At 43.0% G+C, this 18,812-nt stretch overlaps 1 protein-coding gene across 2 annotated transcripts in view; it reads left to right on the forward strand.

The window, feature by feature from the left end:
- The window catches only part of PPP1R16B (protein phosphatase 1 regulatory subunit 16B), a 124,775-nt gene that overhangs the window by 92,861 nt on the left and 13,102 nt on the right, over window positions 1-18,812 (forward strand). For both annotated transcript variants that reach the window (XM_063145485.1, XM_063145493.1), the window contains exons 3-4: window positions 12,981-13,051; window positions 15,957-16,102. In XM_063145485.1, coding sequence (XP_063001555.1) covers window positions 12,981-13,051; window positions 15,957-16,102 — 217 coding nt within the window. The remainder of the gene's footprint in view (window positions 1-12,980; window positions 13,052-15,956; window positions 16,103-18,812) is intronic.

The raw sequence follows: 18,812 nt of genomic DNA on the forward strand, positions 1-18,812 counted from the left end.
AAAGGGGGGCAGGGGTCCTATATCTTTAACTGTTGTATAGAAAAGGGAATTTCAGCAGGTGTTGTTTGTATGCATGCAGCACCTGGTGAGATTCCCTCTTCATCACAACAGTTAAAGCTGCAGGAGCCCCACCCTCTTTTCTATCTGGTCACGCTAGGCAGGGCTCCTATACAACTGTTAAAGACACAAGAGCCCTGTCCTCTTTTTCATATGGTCACCCTAATGTTACCTCTCAGCTCACTGAACACCAACCTTAATCAAATTCTTTAAGCCTGGGACATTGAACCTATTTCAGACAAAGAGCCAAATTCAATTTTAGAGAAGCTGTAGGGGGTGCTTTCCAGTGATGGGCCAAAGGGGGCAAGGCCAAGACTCCAAATGTACCAGATGATGATGATGATGATGATTCATCTTCCTCCTCCTCCTCCTCCTCATTTTTATACCACTCAATAGCCAAAGCTTTCTGGGTGATTCACCACAATTCACAAAATAAGAAACCACAGATGCAAGATAATGAAATGCAGCAAAAAAAAAATCAATATGCAAAATTTAAAACAATTGAAATAGCTTAAAACAATTTCAATAAAATACTAGACCTGTTAAAGATAGCTGACATAAATGCCCCATCGTATGCCATTAAATGCCTGGGTGTAGAGAGTAGTCTTAACCTGGCACTGAAAAGGTGACAGGGATGGCCCCTGGTGGGCTTCAGCAGGGAGATCATTCTATAATCAGGGTGCCACCACTGAGAAGGCTCTTTCCTTTGTGGCCTCCTTCCAAGGAAGGGCTCAGATGTTGATTGTAGTGTCTGGCTAGGTTTGGGAGAGGCGGTCTCTAGCCATGTAAGGCTTTATAGGTTAAAACCAGCACCTTTGGAACTTACAGGCAGCAAATGCAAGCAAGCTGGAGTTGGTGTTATATGTTTAGACCTTCTGGTCTGAGTTACTAATTTGGCTGCCACATTTTGCACAAGTGGCAGCTTCTGAACAGTCTTCAAAGGCAGCCCCATGTAAAGTGCATTGCAGTAATCTAACTTGGAGCTTACCAGAGCATAGATTACTGAAACCAGGTTATCCACGTCCAAACAGAGATGTCGCTAGGACACCAGACGAAGCTGGTTGAAGGCATGCCATGCCACTGAGGCTACCTGAACCACCTTAAAGCTCTTACTGCCAGTAATTAAGCCTTAGGAGGGGCATTTCAACATTTTAAAATAGGGAGCCTGGAAGCACCACATGATCAGCCATTGGGGGGAGGGGCTATCTGGGGGAACTCCAGAGGTTCAGATTGAGACACTCCTACCCTTAGCTTTGTGGTCCAGTTTGCAATTTAAAGCCTGCACACAGATGAAAGTCTGAAGCATAAACAAAAGTCAACAGAGTGAGCATATTCTAGGAGCACTAACTCCTCAAGACTAAACAGTAGTCTGGAAGTGAAGAGGCTTTGTCAAGCAATATTCATGAAAATGAAACGCAGAGATTTTGTGGAATGGAAGCAACAGTCTATCAGTTTATCTTAGCTGTGTGAAATTTCCTCTTCCAAATGACAAGGAACAGATGGTTCCCTGGAGGCCCAGCTCCTTGCACAGCTATGCCATATTGCGGAGTGCACATAACAGACGAGCAAGGCTGTGCATTCTAGGCATGAGGTAGTCCCTGCAGACTTTGAACTGTGGGCAGTGAGGAATCTGTCTGGATTCCTCGCTCAGCAGGTATACCATAGAGCTGGTGATAAACAAGCCACGTTCAGACTAGAGGCAGCTATTTGGGAATTGCCAGACCTGAAGAGATAAGAGGAATATCCCAGATATACTAGAACAAAATGCAACTATATATCATGATACATTATAGTACAAATGCAACTATATATCATGGTACATTTAAGCAGTTATATGTGTAAAACTTTAACAGTAAAAATTTCCAATGTTTGAAAATTTTCCAAATGTTTCTGCATGCTATTTGTTAGGTATTAATCCTGTCCCCAATGTTATTTAATATCTATATGAAGCCATTGGGAGCGGTCATCACAAGATTTGGGGGCAAGGTGTAACCAATATGCTGACGACACCCAGCTCTATTTCTCTGTGACATCTGAATCAGGAGAGGCAGTGCACGTTCTGAACCAGTGCCTGGATGCAGTTGTTGCTTGGATGAGGGACAATAAACTGAAGCTGAATCCCCATAAGATAGAGACCCTATGGGTTGACAGTTCCCAGGTCCGTGAATAGGGGTGTTTCCTCTTCTGGAGGGGTTTACACTCCCTCTGAAGGAGCAGGTCAGTAGTTTGGCGGTTTCTCCTGGATCCTTCTTTGTCACTGGAGGCTCAGGTGACCTCGGTAGCCCGGAGCGCCCATTACCAACTTTGGTTGGTACACCAACTACGACGATTCGCAGGTAGGGATAGCCTCTGTGTAGGGCTGCCTTTATGCATGGTTCGGAAGCTGCATGTAGTGCAGAATGCAGCATCTAGGGCACTCATGGGGACACCTAGCTATACTCACATAACACCTGTGTTAAAAGAACTGCACTGGCTGCCTTTTATTCATTTATTTATTTATTTATTTATTTATTACATTTATATACCGCCCCATAGCCAATGCTCTCTGGGCGGTTTACAAAGGTTAAAAACAGTGAACATTAAAAACAAATATACAAAAATTTAAAACCATCAAAAGCATAAAAACAACAATATCCATTTAAAACAACTACTGGGCCATGTACAAGGTCATGCTATTATCTTGTAAAGCCCTAAACAACTTGGGGCCAAGATACCTAACAAGACCATCTTCCCTTACATACACCCAAGCAACACTTAAGATCATCAGAGGAGACCTTGCTGGTCATTCCAAAATGAACGGAACGTCACCGTGAAGAACCAAAAGACTGGGCCTTCTCTGTAGCAGCACCCACCCCGTCTCACCACCCAGTGACCTAACGTTTTGTTTCAACAGCTCCAGGAAATAAAAGCATCCCCCTCCCCCCCTCCCCAGTCTTGTGAATATCAGCACTTTCCTTTTAGTTTTTGAGCTTCCACTAGGTAAGGTTGCATGTTCCAATTTAAAAGCAAACATTATAAAGGGTTCATCAGATCAGTGGTGCAGCTATGGGCCTGTAGCCCAGGATCCCCCTCCATTCACCACCCAGAAATCGGCAAGTGATGTGGCTGTGATATATAGGCCCGATGCCAGCACCAGGGCTGGCCTGGGCATGCCAGGGCTGACACTGCTATTCTTTGTTTGTTAAAAGAATATATATATAGAGAGAGAGAGAGAGAGAGAAAGAGAGAGAAAGAGAGATTGATTGATTGATGGTGTGATGGTGAGCTGGCATACAAATGCTAATTTTGTTATTCTTACATTAAATATATATTATCCCTTTCTAAAACAAACCAGTGCTTATTCCCAGGTAATATGTTTAATGGAAACAGCTTCCCCAATTAATCTTAATTTTTCTTTTCTAGTAGCCTCCTAACCTATTCCAGGAAAGCAGCTGTAGCAAAAGGATGGAAGATCTCATGTGGTTATTTGGTGTATCTAATACATACAAGCAACATGCTGTGATTTCATTTATTATTACATTTATATCCCACCTCCCCACCCCTCTTGCAAGGAACCCAAGGTGATTTACAGAGAGCTTCAGCTACTGGGCAGTATAGAAATGTAATAAAATAAATAAATAACATGGTCCTCCTGCTCTCCGTGTTATCCTCACAACAACCCTGTGAGGTAGGTTAGGCTGAGAGTCTGTGAGTGGCCCCAAATCACCCAGTGAGCTTCCATGGCTGAGTGGGGACTAGAACCCAGATCTCCCAAGTCCTTGTCTGACCACTACACCACACCTCTGCCACCTTCTGTAATGCAGACAAGGGGGCTTGTACACTCAGTATGGGCAAATATATTCCAACTGGTGACTCGAACCAGGGGCAGACAGGGGGGAGGGATAGTGTGGCTTTTTATTTATTTTTACTTTTTTTGTTTTCAACACAACAAAAGCAAAAGGGGGAAATCATATAAAATGTATCAATATACAGTAATGATAAACATGACTCTTGATATAGAAAGGAAGAAAAAGAGAGAAGGGGGAAAACGCAAGAAGAGGAAAAGAAGGATCAAACATTTCTATTTGACAGTTCTAGGAGATACACTCAAATGTTGCAAGTAGTGAGATGTTCCATCCATTGAGTGATAGGTGGTGGGTAGTGTAGGTCTCTTTGCAATTGTAAGGGCTCTCGGGATCCACTTTTGCTCTCCATTTGTTAATCCCCACTTCACAGGGATGTCATTGTGAACTGGGTCTTGAATACAGCTCTCCTGATACAAGCCAGCACCTTATGGAAAATAGACCAGAGAAAGGTGAATAAAAGAATTTTTGACCCTCTCTTGTGGCGATCGGCCACCTAGTACTCAGTATCATCCAATGAAATGCATTGGCAGTAGATTCAGAAGAGACAAAAGGGAGAATTCTTTCATCCAGTTCATAGTTAACGTGGAATTCACTTTGTGATGAATTTTAAAATACTTTTTAAAAAGGGTTAGACCAGAAAAAGGTAACCCAATTCCCCCCAGATGTTTTTGACTATAACTCCCATAATTCCTGCCCATCATCCATGCTAGCTCAGATTGATGGGTGTTGTAGTCCAAAATACCTGGAGCACACCAGGTTGCTTTAGCCTTGGATTAGGAACATTCATGGATGATAGATCTACCAATGGCTCTTAGCTGTGATAGCTACATAAGATGTTAAATGTTTAGAGGCAATATACCTCTGAATACAGATGTTGGGAACAAACAGCAGGAGAGGCCTGTTGATTTCACATCCTGTTTGTAGGTTTTCCAGATAAAACTAGCTTGTCACTGTTGGAAATGAGATACTGGGCTACATATTGTAGATCTATGGTCTGATCCAGCAGAGCTGTTCTTACGACTTTGTTGTACACCATGCAGTGGAGGAAAGAACAGAACCGGCAAGATTAGTTTATTCCTAAATTTATTATTACGTAAGCCGGGGGGAAGAAACGGCAAGATTTAATCTCCTCAAAGCAACAAGACCATATCACTGGAAGCAGAGCCAACTGATTATAGATCCCCAGGTCATTAGTACACAATGGCTTTTAAATGAGCCAGATTGAATTAAGCGTCCTAATGGAAATCACATCCAAACTAAATAAGAGAAAACCAGAGCTGCGGCTGAGTGACGCATCTATCATTCAGTTCCTATTAGAAGGGCAGGAAGGTGTGGTTGGCCAGCAAGAGAAGTATAAACAAAAATTCAGATATGCTGGCTGGGTTGCACACTGGATGTTGTGAGAAGCAAGATGTCTGCATTTGCCATAGGTGCTGGTTACTGCGTTCTGTCCTCCCAACTGATTTTTTTGTTGGGACAGGAAAGGGAGGAAGAAGAGAAGAATAGAGAGCCAAATCATTATGCTAAGAATATAAAAATATCATGTCATCTAATGTAAATGTTCTTGAATATTTGAAGATTCTTCTCCAAGAAGCAGCACATTTATGTAAGAAAAAATTCTACTATTTTTTAGGCGTACACCTAAGATATTTAAGTAAAGCTGACCAAAATGTGTGCACATTTCAAGTTTTGGTTTGAAATTTACATGCTCAATAATGGAGAACAGCTAAGCCACAAATGGGCAATTTGTGGTCCTTCAGATGTTGTTGGACTGCAACTTATTAATTTATTACACGTCTATCTATACCACCCCGTAGCTGAGGCAATTGGGGGTGGTTTGCAAAGATTTTAGTTTTTAAGGGCTGTTTTAACTACTTTTTAATTGGCATACTGTTAACCATCTTGGATCCCACATTAGGGCAGAAATATTTTGAATAAATAAAGGGATGGAATAGAATTACAAAAGATAAATGAACGCATATTCAGCTGTTCACAGTGCATGCACAGTGATCATGCAGACAAAAATGGAGTAAAATCCAAATCTTAAAATTTTGGTTACCAGTGTCTTCATTGAGACAATGCAGTGCCCTTCTAATACTGGCTACTTCCCCCTTTTCCATATGATAAATGGGTTACCTGACTTGTCACTGTGAGCAGAAGCTGCAGTTTTAATGCCACCACAAACTACCCCATTGCAAGGGGATGATGCATATCATAGCGCTGTGCACCCCCTCCCTGAACCACTTCGGATCCCGATCCGGACCTTCCGGATTGGGCCCAAACTGGTTCGGGTCAATCTGGACCTCAGCCGATCCACTCTGGAACCAGATCCAGAGCAAGATCTAGAGGTCTGGATCGATATTCAGCCCCCATTTTGCTCCCCCTTCCCCTTACTTGCCTCTACTGCAGATGGCAGAGGCAGGTAAGTGGGGACAAAATGGGGGCCGAATAAGCCCCCCTTACCTTACCCCCCTTACCCATCGCTGCCGCAGACGGCAGAACCAGGTAAGCCCCCCTCCCCCTTTACCTGCTGTGGTCTGTGCGGTGGTTTCAACTGCGGCCCAGGCCTAAGGCCAGAAATAGGCTGCAGCCTGTTTCCGGCCTTAGGCCTGGGTGGCAGTTGAAGCCGCCGCACAGGCCGCAGTAGACAATGGAGCCAGGTAAGCCCCACTTCCCCTTACCTGGCTCTGCCGGCATCGCTACACGGACTGTGGCAGTGGCAGATGGGGGAGCCAGGTAAGCTCCCCTCCCTACTTACCTGCCTAGCTCCAAAGCTTCGGACCGCTCTGAATCGCTTCAGGCCAATCCAGACCTCCCCCGATCTTCTCCGGAGCCAGGCTTCGGAGGTCCGGATCAGCCTGCTCCGGGGATCCGTAATGGAGTGGAGCACACCCATAGTACATCAGACCTGAGAATCTCTTATACCATGAGAGGGTTAAATCTACATGGAAGCTTATCCTGTTTTGAAACTTGAGTGCACGGAATTGGAAGAATTTCTCATGCCAGCAGTGCAATAAAGTACTTAACAAGAACTGCTGTAATTTGTCACATCAGTAATCCAGACCTACAATTTGGTCTCTAATGACCAAATCAATTCAGGATGCTTCACTTTTTTTTTTACAGCATGAGATTACTCAGCACTAATGGTTACAGAATAGTTAAGGAAAGACAGAACATTCAAGTGGGTGTTTGAGAACTCTGTGTTTCTAACACTTTTTATGCAAATCTGCAGTCTAAACAGGAGATGGCAGGGAGCTAAAAATATGATGGTTGGTTTCAGTAGACTTTCTTGTAGGTTCAGTTAAAGTCTTTTAAAAACAAAGTCAAGTCCCAATCATCTTCACCATGTTTGTGCATAGGTAGATGTGCATGCACACAAACTTTTGAATACATTTTAGCTCACTTGCTATTTTGTGTAGGAAAAAAAGATTGTGTACTTTAACATCAGAGTTATATCAAATTAAAGGCATACCTTAAAAATCTGATGTTCATGTACTTCTCTCTTGCAAGTAAGGCTCATGAATAAACATCCTCTGCACAACTAGGAGAATATGTGAAAGGCATTCCTACCTCATTCTACTGCAAATGTGTAGACTAGGCTACAGTTCTTAGGGTTTCTAAGGAAAAGCCGAAACAGTGAAACAATGTTATGGATCAGTCCAAATTGTCATTTTGATGTGATCGTGGCAAGTGGTGATCTTTTGGTTTTGCAAATGATCTAACAAGCATTGAGATACTACCACCTTAGTCAACCCCATGTTTTGAAAGTCTTGTGTTTTCTTACCAGAACGTCATGAACATCATGTGGTCTTGACGCATCTTTGAACATTCACTTTGCCTAACAAAAAATAATTCCTTATGGCTTCAGATTGTCACCCCCACCCCCAGATCCATTTCGTTATGTCAGTTAACTTTAGGTATAAAGTGTAGATGGAACCCTTGACTTTTGTGAGTTTAATTTCTTTAGATTCTAGATGAGAGTTTCGATCTGTCCTTTAACTTGAAAGAGAGAATGAGATTTAACAAGGGCACTTCCTCCTGTAATTTCTTAGAACCATCTTAGTTGTTCGCCCTGATGTCCACAGCCTGTATCCTTTTATGAGTATCCATTTAGTCCCTTTCATGCTCTACAATTTGTAGCCTGCATTCTCCCTAATGTTTAAATATCCTCTGTCAGCATAAACCTGGTTCTTAAGTAGCATTGGCACTCTCAGCCCTCAGAGGGGAGAGGAAGTGATAATGATGATAATCTTAGCTGGTGCTTTCATTAGCTCAGGAACATTATATTGGAACAAACAAAATGCTAGAAGCCATACTTACCTTGACAAAACTTTGGGGATCCAAAAACAAACCATAGAGAACTGATTCTCTATGACACTTATAGCCCAAGCCTATGTGTGTTTCCTCAGAAATAAATCCCGATATGTTGAATGGGAATTACTTCCATAGATAGGGTGACCATATGTAGGCTGACCATATGAAAAGGAGGACAGGGCTCCTATATCTTTAACAGTTGCATAGAAAAGGGAATTTCAGCAGGTGTCATTTGTATATATGGAGAACCTGGTGAAATTCCCTCTTCCTCACAACAGTTAAAGGTGCAGGAGCTATACTAGAGTGACCAGATTTAAAAGAGGGCAGGGCACCTGCAACTTTAACTGTTGTGATGAAGAGGAAATTTCACCAGGTTCTCCATATAGACAAATGACACCTGCTGAAATTTCCTTTTCAATACAACTGTTAAAGATACAGGAGCCCTGTCCTCCTTTTTATATGGACACCCTAATGCCATAGATAGCCCTCTGTAGTTTTTTCCTTATTCTGGTGAAAGAACATGTGAGGAGAGGAAAGCCCCACCCCAGCCTTCTGTATCTGTGGAGACCTCCACGCAATTAAGAACCCTGGAAAATCAGGGAGCAATGATGGAGGGGGTGAGACTGAAGCACTCCTCTCCTCTCATGCACTTTCAACATGGTAAGAATGCCTAAAGAAGGCTTATGTGTGTGTAGCATTTCAGCCTTAGTCACATTACTATAGAAGCCAATGCCCACAGTACATTGTCCTATTCAGTGATGGCTGAATTCTGGACTTGAAGGTAAGAAGGGTCATAGTTTTGAATGCTCCTGCTTAAAAAGCTCCCTGTACATAGAATTTACCACAAAATGTGACAACCACCAAATTGCATGATTAGACAAATTCATGGAGGCTAAGAATATCTATCAGTGGGTACTAGTCATGACAACTATATTTTTATCTGCAGCATCAGGGGGAGTTTGCCTCTCCATACTAGTTGCTGGGGAACATGAGCAGGAGGAATTATGTGCTGCTTGTGGCATCGGGTTGGCCACTGTGGGAACAAAATGGAAGACTAGATAGGCCTTGAGTCTGATCCAGCCCAGCTCTTCTTATGTTTAGAGTAGCCTCCAGTGTGGTAATTTATTTCATGCAGGGAGGTTTTGTTGTTTTGAAGTGGGGGACATGAAAAATGTAACCCTTTCAACCTGCAGTCGAAGTGGCAAAGTCCATAATTTTGCTTGCATAGTTTACAACATGATTCTATGTACTAATAGCAAACACATTCTCCGAGTGCTTATGTAGCCAAACACCCATGCATGAGAGGGAGTTATCAGCAAAGTACATACAAAGCTTTGCGGAAGTACAAAAACAATCTTTAGAAAATGATCTTAAACTGGGGGGACGTCAACACTGCAGAAACAGCCCAGTGAGGACTGAGCGTGTTCAGTGGACACAATGCTGTGTGTCTTTGAGGGACGGGAGAATGGAACCTTGTGGGGGAGAAGTTGGGGGTTACTTCCAGACAGGGTTTTTATCATGGCTCCACCCTGCCTCAGTCATGGTATTTTATGGGGGGTCCAGACTTCGTCATCTTCTGCTCATAATGCTCCTGTGCTTTCCTTCTACCTTCTTCCATCTTCTTGCTTACGGCAGAACATCTGTTAAGGAAGGGAAAACAGAATAGCTGCACAGTGCCAACTGATCAGTTGTGCTTTGTCAAGAAGCACCTATGGAATGGAGTATGCTGGATGAGGGCATGACTGTCTGGAATCCTGAATAAGAGCATTTCACATTTAGTTGCGGGTCCCATGGAACAGCTCTGTAAAGGATTTGCCTTTGCCATCCCTAAGGTTGCTGTTGTTACCATCCAGGAGAAGGATTCCCAAAGCTGATTCTGAGATCAAGATTAAATCAAAGCTTCTCAAATATGTTGTTTTTAAATAAGGAAGCTGTTATTAAAAAGCTGGATCAAGAACCCTATGGGAAGGCTAAATGTAGTGAAACTTCATCAAAAAGCTCATTAATGGTAACATCTGTGTGTTTCAAATATGTGAACAAATGTAAGTCAAGATTTTCTGAACAGGTAGTTTAAACAGCAGTAACACAACCACCTTAGAACGCTGGCGTCAATTAGAAATGTTTTCGAGGCTCCATTTTCAGAAGAGGGCACTTTGTGTTTCCTGCCAATTAAAGCACATCTGGACTGGTAGGTCTCTTGCAAAAATATGGATATTCTCCAGCTGGGAGCCCTCTTAAAATGATTTCCAGAAGGCTAGCTATGTTATTTTGTTGCAGCAAAACCAACCGAGAGTCTCATGACAGCTCAAGATGCTTACAAGTTTCTTTGTTGCTCTTAAAATGTTAAAAATATTTGTGCAGTCAACAGAACTAAATTAGAGATTGTGCTCTGCTTTTGTTTTGCTACGTTTTAACTGTGTGTTTCAAGGCGGACATCTGTGCAAACTGTGGTTCCAAATGCAGAGCAGCCTTTCCATTTGGACGGGCAATAATCTCCTGGGAGAAGGAAAATACCTCCGTACAGTGCTATATATTCTTCTGAGTTGTGGAGAAAGTTGCTTGGGCAGTGGGGCTACTTTTTGTAAAGCTGCAGTGTCAGTCGCACACAAGAATGTGGCTCCTTTTTCACAAAATGGAAAATACAATTTTTTGGACTTTCCTAAGGACCAAACTAGATGAGAAACACTATGATTACAATGCAGCCTCCCCCAACCTGATGCCCTCCAGATGGGTTGGACCACAACACACCCATGCTGGCTGGGAATTATGGGAGTTTTGACCGAACTCATCTGTGGCAGGAGGGTATCAAGTTAGTCAAGGAAATCTGTTCTAACATGCCTAGTTTTAAAAACTGAAATAGCCAACATGGAGGGGTCTGTTTAGAATTGGGACTGTGGGAGATGGGGAGGGAGGGTTTAACTATCTACTCCACACTATGGTACCATTGAAAATCACCCCTTGGAGCTGCTATTTGCACCTGGAGGGAAGCTTCCATTATTCCCCTGAGTTGTTCTGCTTGTGGAGTTCCCACGGGCAGCAGATTGGCCTCTGTGTGAACGGAACGCTGGACTAGATGGACCTTTGGTGTGATCCAGCATGGCTCTTGTTATGCTCTTAATTGCAGTGTGGCAGGAAAGGGTTAAATCCTTCTCTCTGTACATCTGATCCTTATTCCCCACTTCCTCAAACAACTGCTATTTAACTGCAATCATGCCATTTATATCCTAATTCAGGGAAGGGTAGGTGTGATCTTCTGTGTGAGTTGGTTCCAACATTACACAGCTTACAGTTCCTTTTGCAAAAAGCATCCTCTGGACCTGAACTCTGCTGGAGAAGAATCACTGCTTTACACACTGATCTAGAAGAGCTACATCATTATTAGTATACCAGCTCCTCCTAACTTTATCCATTTTCTGTCCATGGCCAGATGGATAACTAACCACTTTGTTTCTTTAAAAAAAATCAAAATATTTTGCAGGTTGTGTTTTTGCCTGCACAAGGCTGTATTTCTGCCTGTGCAAGGTATGTTAGTAGAGGTGTATGGAAGCTATGTTTGTAAGATCTTATTCACGTATACATACAATCATTGAGAAACAAACATAAGAAGAGCCATGCTGGATCAGACCAAGGACTGCTGGACCTAGTCCAGCAATCTGTTCACACAGAGGCCAACAAGCAGGACATGGTGCAACAGCACCCTCCCCCCCATGTTCCCCAGCAACTGGTGCACATAGGCTTACTGTCACTGATATTGGAGGTAGCACATAGCCATCAGCACTAGTAGCCATTGCTAGCCTTCTCCAGAAATTTATCTAATCCCCTTTTAAAACCATCCAAATTGGTGGCCATCACCATATCTTGGGATCGTGAATTCCATAGTTTAACTATACACTGCTTCTGTTTAAATTTCTGGTTAAATAAAAATGAAGCAGGCAAATGCATCACAAGGGAAAAGCAGTCAGTCCAGAGCAAGAGTAGGTGACCTACTCTTGTCCAGATGTTGTCCAGATATTTTGGACAATGACTCCCATCAGCCACAGCCAGCATGACACTGGTCATGGGAATTGTGGCCCTGGTCTAGACCAATGGCACTCTAATAATTGTGAGCAGGGCATAGTAGACCTGGCTGTCCAATGTACCCCCATATAAAAAGGAGCAATCACTCTGCAGTTTTTCTTTCTTGAGTATTTGATTCATTTAAACAGTAGGACAGCAATTGAGCCAGTTTGGAGGGTGGTGGTAGTGGGCCATAAGAAGAGCCATGCTGGATTAGACCCAAGGGTCCAGCATTCTGTTCACACTTTGGCCAACCAGCTGCCTGTGGGAAGTTCACAAATAGGATATGAATGTAATAGCACCATCCTGCTCATGTTTCCAAACAACTGGTATACAGAGGGATACTGACTCTTGATAGTCATAATGTCTAGTAGCCAGTGAAAGCCTTCTCCTTCATGAATTTGTCTAATCCCCTTTTAAAGCCATCCAAGTTGGTGGCCATCACTACACCTTGAGGTAGTGAATGTGCTGTTGACTGTTCTTGAAGAAATGTGAGGACACATGCTAAGAGGAAGCTCTTGGATTATTTATTTTTTTCATTTTGTTGGCATCAACAGGACCATATTGGCTTAAAATGGAACACATTTAGTTTTTCTGGAGGGTCTTAGTCACAGAGATCGTCTTTGTTGCCAGTTGTTTGTTCCATTTCAGAGAGAAAGTAGTGATGATATTTACTGAGAACAAACCTTCCCATTTTGTCTCTTGCAGTCTGTTATTTATTGAACAACAATTTCAGTCCAGACCTGTGCAATGAAGATGGATTAACTGCACTGCATCAGGTAAGGATTTAGGAATGCTGAAATGTGACATCAGGCAGGGTCAGATGAAGGAAAATGTTCGCACAGCAGGTTTCCATGCTGTCAATATAGTGCTCTAGGAATAAACCAGAGCGGCAGAAAGCATTAGTCTGATACAGATTAAATGGCTACCACTCTGGAGAACACATCCAGGATGAATTCATCAATAATTGGAAGAAACCATTAATTGGAAGAAACCATCTCATTAGCCATTTGTAAAGCTAGCCATACTCTCATTGTTCTATCCCCTACTTGTAGTGCTGAATCTGCCAGAAAGAGAATTTGTGATCTGCTTCCTCCTCTCCCCAAAATATAACTTTTTCGCCATCTGTGACTCATAGGTTTAGATGAAGGGTGCACAACCTGCAGCCTGGGGCCACATGAAGCCCCCCGCCAGCCTTTACTGAACCTGCCAGAGATGTCCTGGCTACCCATCGCCACCAATTTCCCTCTGCCAATTTCCCTGCTGCCTGTCATTGGGAGATCTGGCCCCAACTCAGCTTGCATCTGTGAGTTTCTCCCAAAATCCAGGAAGTTTTTTTTTAATTTGCAGAAATGGACATTGCGCAAATTAACCTTCAATTTGTGTAATTTGCACCTTCAATTTGCGCAAATGTCTATTTCCACACTTAAAAAATAATAATACGGAAAATCCAGCACCTGGCCCATTTCACTGTAAACTGAATTGGGCCAACTAGTGGAAGACAAGCCAAATTCCAGGGGGCTGAGCCGATGAAAGCTCATTGAGCTGCATTTCCTAACTGCATTCCTTTGACATCCCTAATCTCCACGTTCTCCCTCAGAGCTAGCAGAGAGGAAAGACTATTCCATATTAGGATCGTTAGGGTATGTGAGTGTATGTCTGTGTCCGCACACCTGCGTATGTATGTTTGCATGTGTTTGTGGCCCCCAGCCTCCAAGCCAGCATCACCCCAGGTTTAGATTTATGATTTAACTTGGGAAAGGACATGAGGGTTAAGCCTCCCTCCATGTACTCCAGATCCTCCCACCCAAGCACAATACATTTATATTCTGCCTTTTTCCTCCTTAAGGAACCCAAGGCATCATCCATAATCTTCCTCTTCTCCATTTTATCCTCACAACCACCTTGTGAGGTAGGTTGGGCTGAGAGTCTGTGACTGGCCCAATGTCACCCAGTGAGCTTCCATGGCCTGGATCTCCCCCCAGTCCAACGCTCTAACCACTCCATCATGCTGGCTGCTATGTGTGTATTTCTGGTCCCTGATCCCCATAAACAAGCAATGGGCTGATGATATTGGACTATACAGGATAATTGAGCATTAGAGGGCTGATAATTCAGACTGGCATGCTTTGAATGGGCTCTAACATGGGGACAATACAAAGCCGAACTCAGTGTCTTGTCTATCTTTCCTCAAAATTCTGAAATCCAACAGCTGCTGGGCTTTTGGGACAAGAGGCGCCATCTGGAGTCCTTTTCTTCTCAGCACTGAGAAGGTGGGCAGTAACAACAGAGGGAGGGTTGTTAAGCTAGTTCCGAAGGCGGATAACCTCACCCAGAGTTCATTTGTTCTCTGTCAGTGCTGTAAATGTGACTATTGATAGATCACGGCTGAAGCCCAGATTCTTCTGCAAATGAGTGTTCTTTCATTGGCATTGGGTAGATGGTTACTTAAACATGCAAACTAGCTCCTAGAATAAGGGCATACAAGGATTAGTTTACACTATTCTTGTGTTCCAATGCAAAATCAGTGGATAATGTTAATATGTGACACTGCCATGTATCATCTGTGCCGATGGAAGAAAAGTATCTGGATTCTGGATGCCATAATTCAGTTTTTTTGTTGCTAGCATATGACATAGACTTTTGAAAAGTTTACCTAACCTGTCTTGCAGGGTTGTTGTGAAGAGAAATGAAGAGAGGGGACCATATGCACTTCTTTGAACATCTTGTAGGAAAGTTAGGCTTTTAAAGCCATTGTGAACTAGCATCTTGTGGGCTGTTTCTGAGAATGCATCATCTATATTCCCTGTGCAAGAGAAGAACAACACAGAACCAAACTTAAAAACAAACACACACACACTCAGAAGCAGTATTGTAGAGCAGTCATTGCCTGAGATGCATAGTATCACTTTTTGAGTCTCTGGTCAGATTGATTTTTGTAGGTTTTGGTTATGCTTCACATTTTACTCTGGAGGAGTTTTAAAAACCTAAAACCATCATTGCTGCAATAGGCTTATACTTTTGGGGATGGGAGTGTTACAGGTGCCCATGAGGAGTAGCACACTTTCACTCTCGCACCCCATTCCTAGCCAGTGCCTTGGGCTTTTTTCCAAACTGCATTTTAGTATTTAAAAAGATAGTCACTATCTGTTTATGTAGCTCTTTCAATGAAATTGACTTGAGCATAAGCTGCTTGTGATCTGTTCTGTTCAATTATGCACCTCCTCGCAGTGTGGCATAGTGGCTACAGTGTTGGACAGGGAGTCAGGAGATCCGGGTTCTAGAAACCCACTGGGTGACTTTGGGCCAGTCACAGACTCTCAACCCAACCTAACTCACAGGGTTGTGGTTGTGAGGATAAAATGGAAAGAAGGAGGATTATGTATGCCGCCTTGGGTTCCTTGGAGGAAAAAAGGTGTCATATAAATGCAATAATAAATAAATAACTGACCAGAAGCAGATGCAATCAAAAATTAGGAAAACGGAGCAAGCAGTCTCCCCGCACCTGCACCCTGTTGATATGAAGGTCCTCACCATCAACTATCTTCCATTTCATTTGTACAGTTATCAAGCTGCCCTTGCTAGATCAGGTGGCAATAAAGTGGAAGTCATGGCCATTGCTCCAGAGAAAGGATTGTTTGTACAAAGTAAAGCTAAACTCTGCTGGGTTTGATTCCTCAACAGTGCTGCATAGACAACTATGAAGAGATAGTTAAGCTTCTTCTGAACCATGAGGCTGATGTCAATGCAAAGGACAATGAATTGTGGACTCCTCTGCATGCAGCAGCAACTTGTGGACACATCAACCTGGTGAAGATCTTGATTCAGCAGTAGGTGACCTGTCATATTTTGTGTTTTATGCTGGGCCAGCCTTGTGCTGGATGCAAGTTGGGGATCCCTATGTTCAGCCTTGTGTGACCAGTTCCTATATTCTGAACAGAACATGACTGTCCATTGGAGTGTCTGTGATCAGAACACTTTTCTGGAAGTCTGAAATAGACAGATATCCTGCCTCTTCTTCCTAAATATGCACCCTTGGGTTGTTCCCTTCAAGCTGTTGGACAGCCTAGAGAGTTCAGATAGGATCGGCCTGTGGGAGAAGCTCTATCAATCATTCTTCTCTTTTTGGTGTGGGGAGGGAACCCTTACAAAAAGGAGTTCTGCTACTAAGGGAACATCTTTCTCCCCCAAAATGCATCCCTTCTGCTTTTGGTCTACGGTAATGGCAGCATGTTTCCCCACTCATCCACCAGTAAGCCAGGGACAAGATGGGTGAATACTTTGGGGACCTAGCCACACAGCACCCATTATAGATTTGCTTCCCAGAACAGCAATCCTGGTTTTTCCCATGGATAAGCAACCCTAGTTAGTGTTCTTCATTCGCATCTAATTTACTCAGAATAAGACTTGATAGAAGTCAAGATTTGGATTTCTGCCACATTTCCTTTCATGTTACTGTTTGATATAAACCAGGGTATATACTTTAAAGAAGGAATGAGAAATCTGTGGCACTCCTGATGTTTGTGGACTCATACTCTTCCCAATCCCAGCCAGCATGGCCAATAGTCAGGGGTGATAGAGATTGTTGTCTAAAAACATCTGGAAGGCCAGGTTGTCAGAATGTAGTTCGTGATGCACTGCCAATTCCTGAAATTGGCCAATTTCTGGTGAGTTGTCTGTTATCTGCTTGCCAAGAATATGTTCCAGAAGGGCGCTATTTATGTTCATAAGCAAAAGTGCATACCTAGGATTAATATTAACCTGTCCTGTATGTATGCATGCATGCATGCATGCGTCTATCTATCTTTCTATCTATCTATCTATCTATCTATCTATCTATCTATCTGGAGGGACCATAGCTCAGTGGTACAGCACATGTTTTGCATGCAGAAGGTTCCAGGTTCAGTCCCTGGCATCTCCATTTAAAAAGAGGGGTCAGGTAGCAGGACCTCTGCCTGAGACAACTCCCGGTTAGAATAAACAATAAACAGTAAAGCACAAACAATAAATTGTGGAGGCTATAGAAAACAATTAAACCATTATTCAACAATTAAAACAACTCAATTAATCAAGCACAACCATAAAAAAGAAGACAAAACAGCAGCCATATCTACAAATCAGGGCAGTTAGAGTTAGTAAGCACTTCCACAATCAAATAAACACCTCAACAAAAAATCTTGGCTTCCTACCCAAAGGCATCTAATGAGGTGGTAAGCCATGTCTCCTGGGGCAGAGAGTTCTACAGCTGCCTGGGTGCTACTGACAAGATGGCCCTACCAGGTATTCCCATGCTCTTCACTTCATAGGACCAAGGGACATGAAGCAAAGTCTCTCCTGAACGACCACAGTGATGGTCTTTCAGGTGTTAAGAACCACCAGCTTGAATTGAATCTGGAAACAGACTGGCAATGCACTTCTGCTTTGTCCATTTAAAACAAATTGAAGGATAGTTGAGATTATGGGTGTTTTTTTTAAAAAATTAAACCACACAAGTCTGATGTCAACCATCTTGCAATGCATAGAATTCATTACAACCCTTTTCTGAGCCAACCTCAGAAGGTTATTGCGAACATAAAATGGGGGGGGGGGGCAGGGAAACCTTACATATACATTGCTCTGAGCTCCTTGGAAGAGGAAAGGAATACAAATGTGATAAGATTAATTCTGTTTGGGCTGTGCCTCAATAAAAAGAATACTGTCGTCTTTGTACCATGTGAATTGACTCTCTGTAGAAGAAGGGGCAATGGCGTAAGATTTTGTTTTGTGTTTTTTTGGAAGAATACAACGCAGCATGTGGTTGCTGCAATCAAAGTGGTGTTCTTTAAGAAGTCTTTCAGATCAAAGCGCCTGTTTCAACACAGAATCAAAAGGCTTCAGTGTCAGAACATGGAGCCCAGAGGGACCTGTAGAGGTAGCAGCAGCACAAAGGGCGTCTGATCCTGTGCTTTGTTTGCTGATTTAGACAGACTCTATAAAAATAGCTTGCAAGTGTGTTTTACATTGTAATTTCCTCTGTTCTTGTGGGGAGGAAAAAATGAACATGAATATCAATGCAAGCAGTTGCCTGGTCTCCACTTCAAAGGCTGTAAATGTCAAGGCAGACCAAGCTTAATCTGAATTAGAATATTATTTTCACATTGAGGCCACCTGTGGTTCAGAACGCACTGGTACGTCTCTTGTATCGTATTACAGGGGCAGGAATTACCTTGTTGAACAAATCAGAGTGGCAGGTCTATCAGTTTTGGTACCCTTCACAAAATAGGAACTAGAATGCATGGGCTGATTGAGAGAAACGTGGGAATGGAATGAAAGTGTGTGTGCATATATCAGGCCTCAGCCAAGGTCCAGGGTGAAGTGGAGGCAGGTTGTTCTTTTGCAAGGAAACGAAGATGTGATTGAAGGCAGGCTGGTAAGATTCCTGTGGAAGAAAGTCAAGGCATAGATGTCTGAGTAGCTCCTTGGTGAGACAAGCTGGTCAGACTGAGCAGCCAACCTGGATGTGAGGGGTTTATAAGGCCCGGACTGTCTCTATTGGCCAGT

This window comes from Elgaria multicarinata, chromosome 1 (genome assembly GCF_023053635.1).
Source record: "Elgaria multicarinata webbii isolate HBS135686 ecotype San Diego chromosome 1, rElgMul1.1.pri, whole genome shotgun sequence".
Lineage (NCBI taxonomy): Eukaryota > Metazoa > Chordata > Lepidosauria > Squamata > Anguidae > Elgaria > Elgaria multicarinata.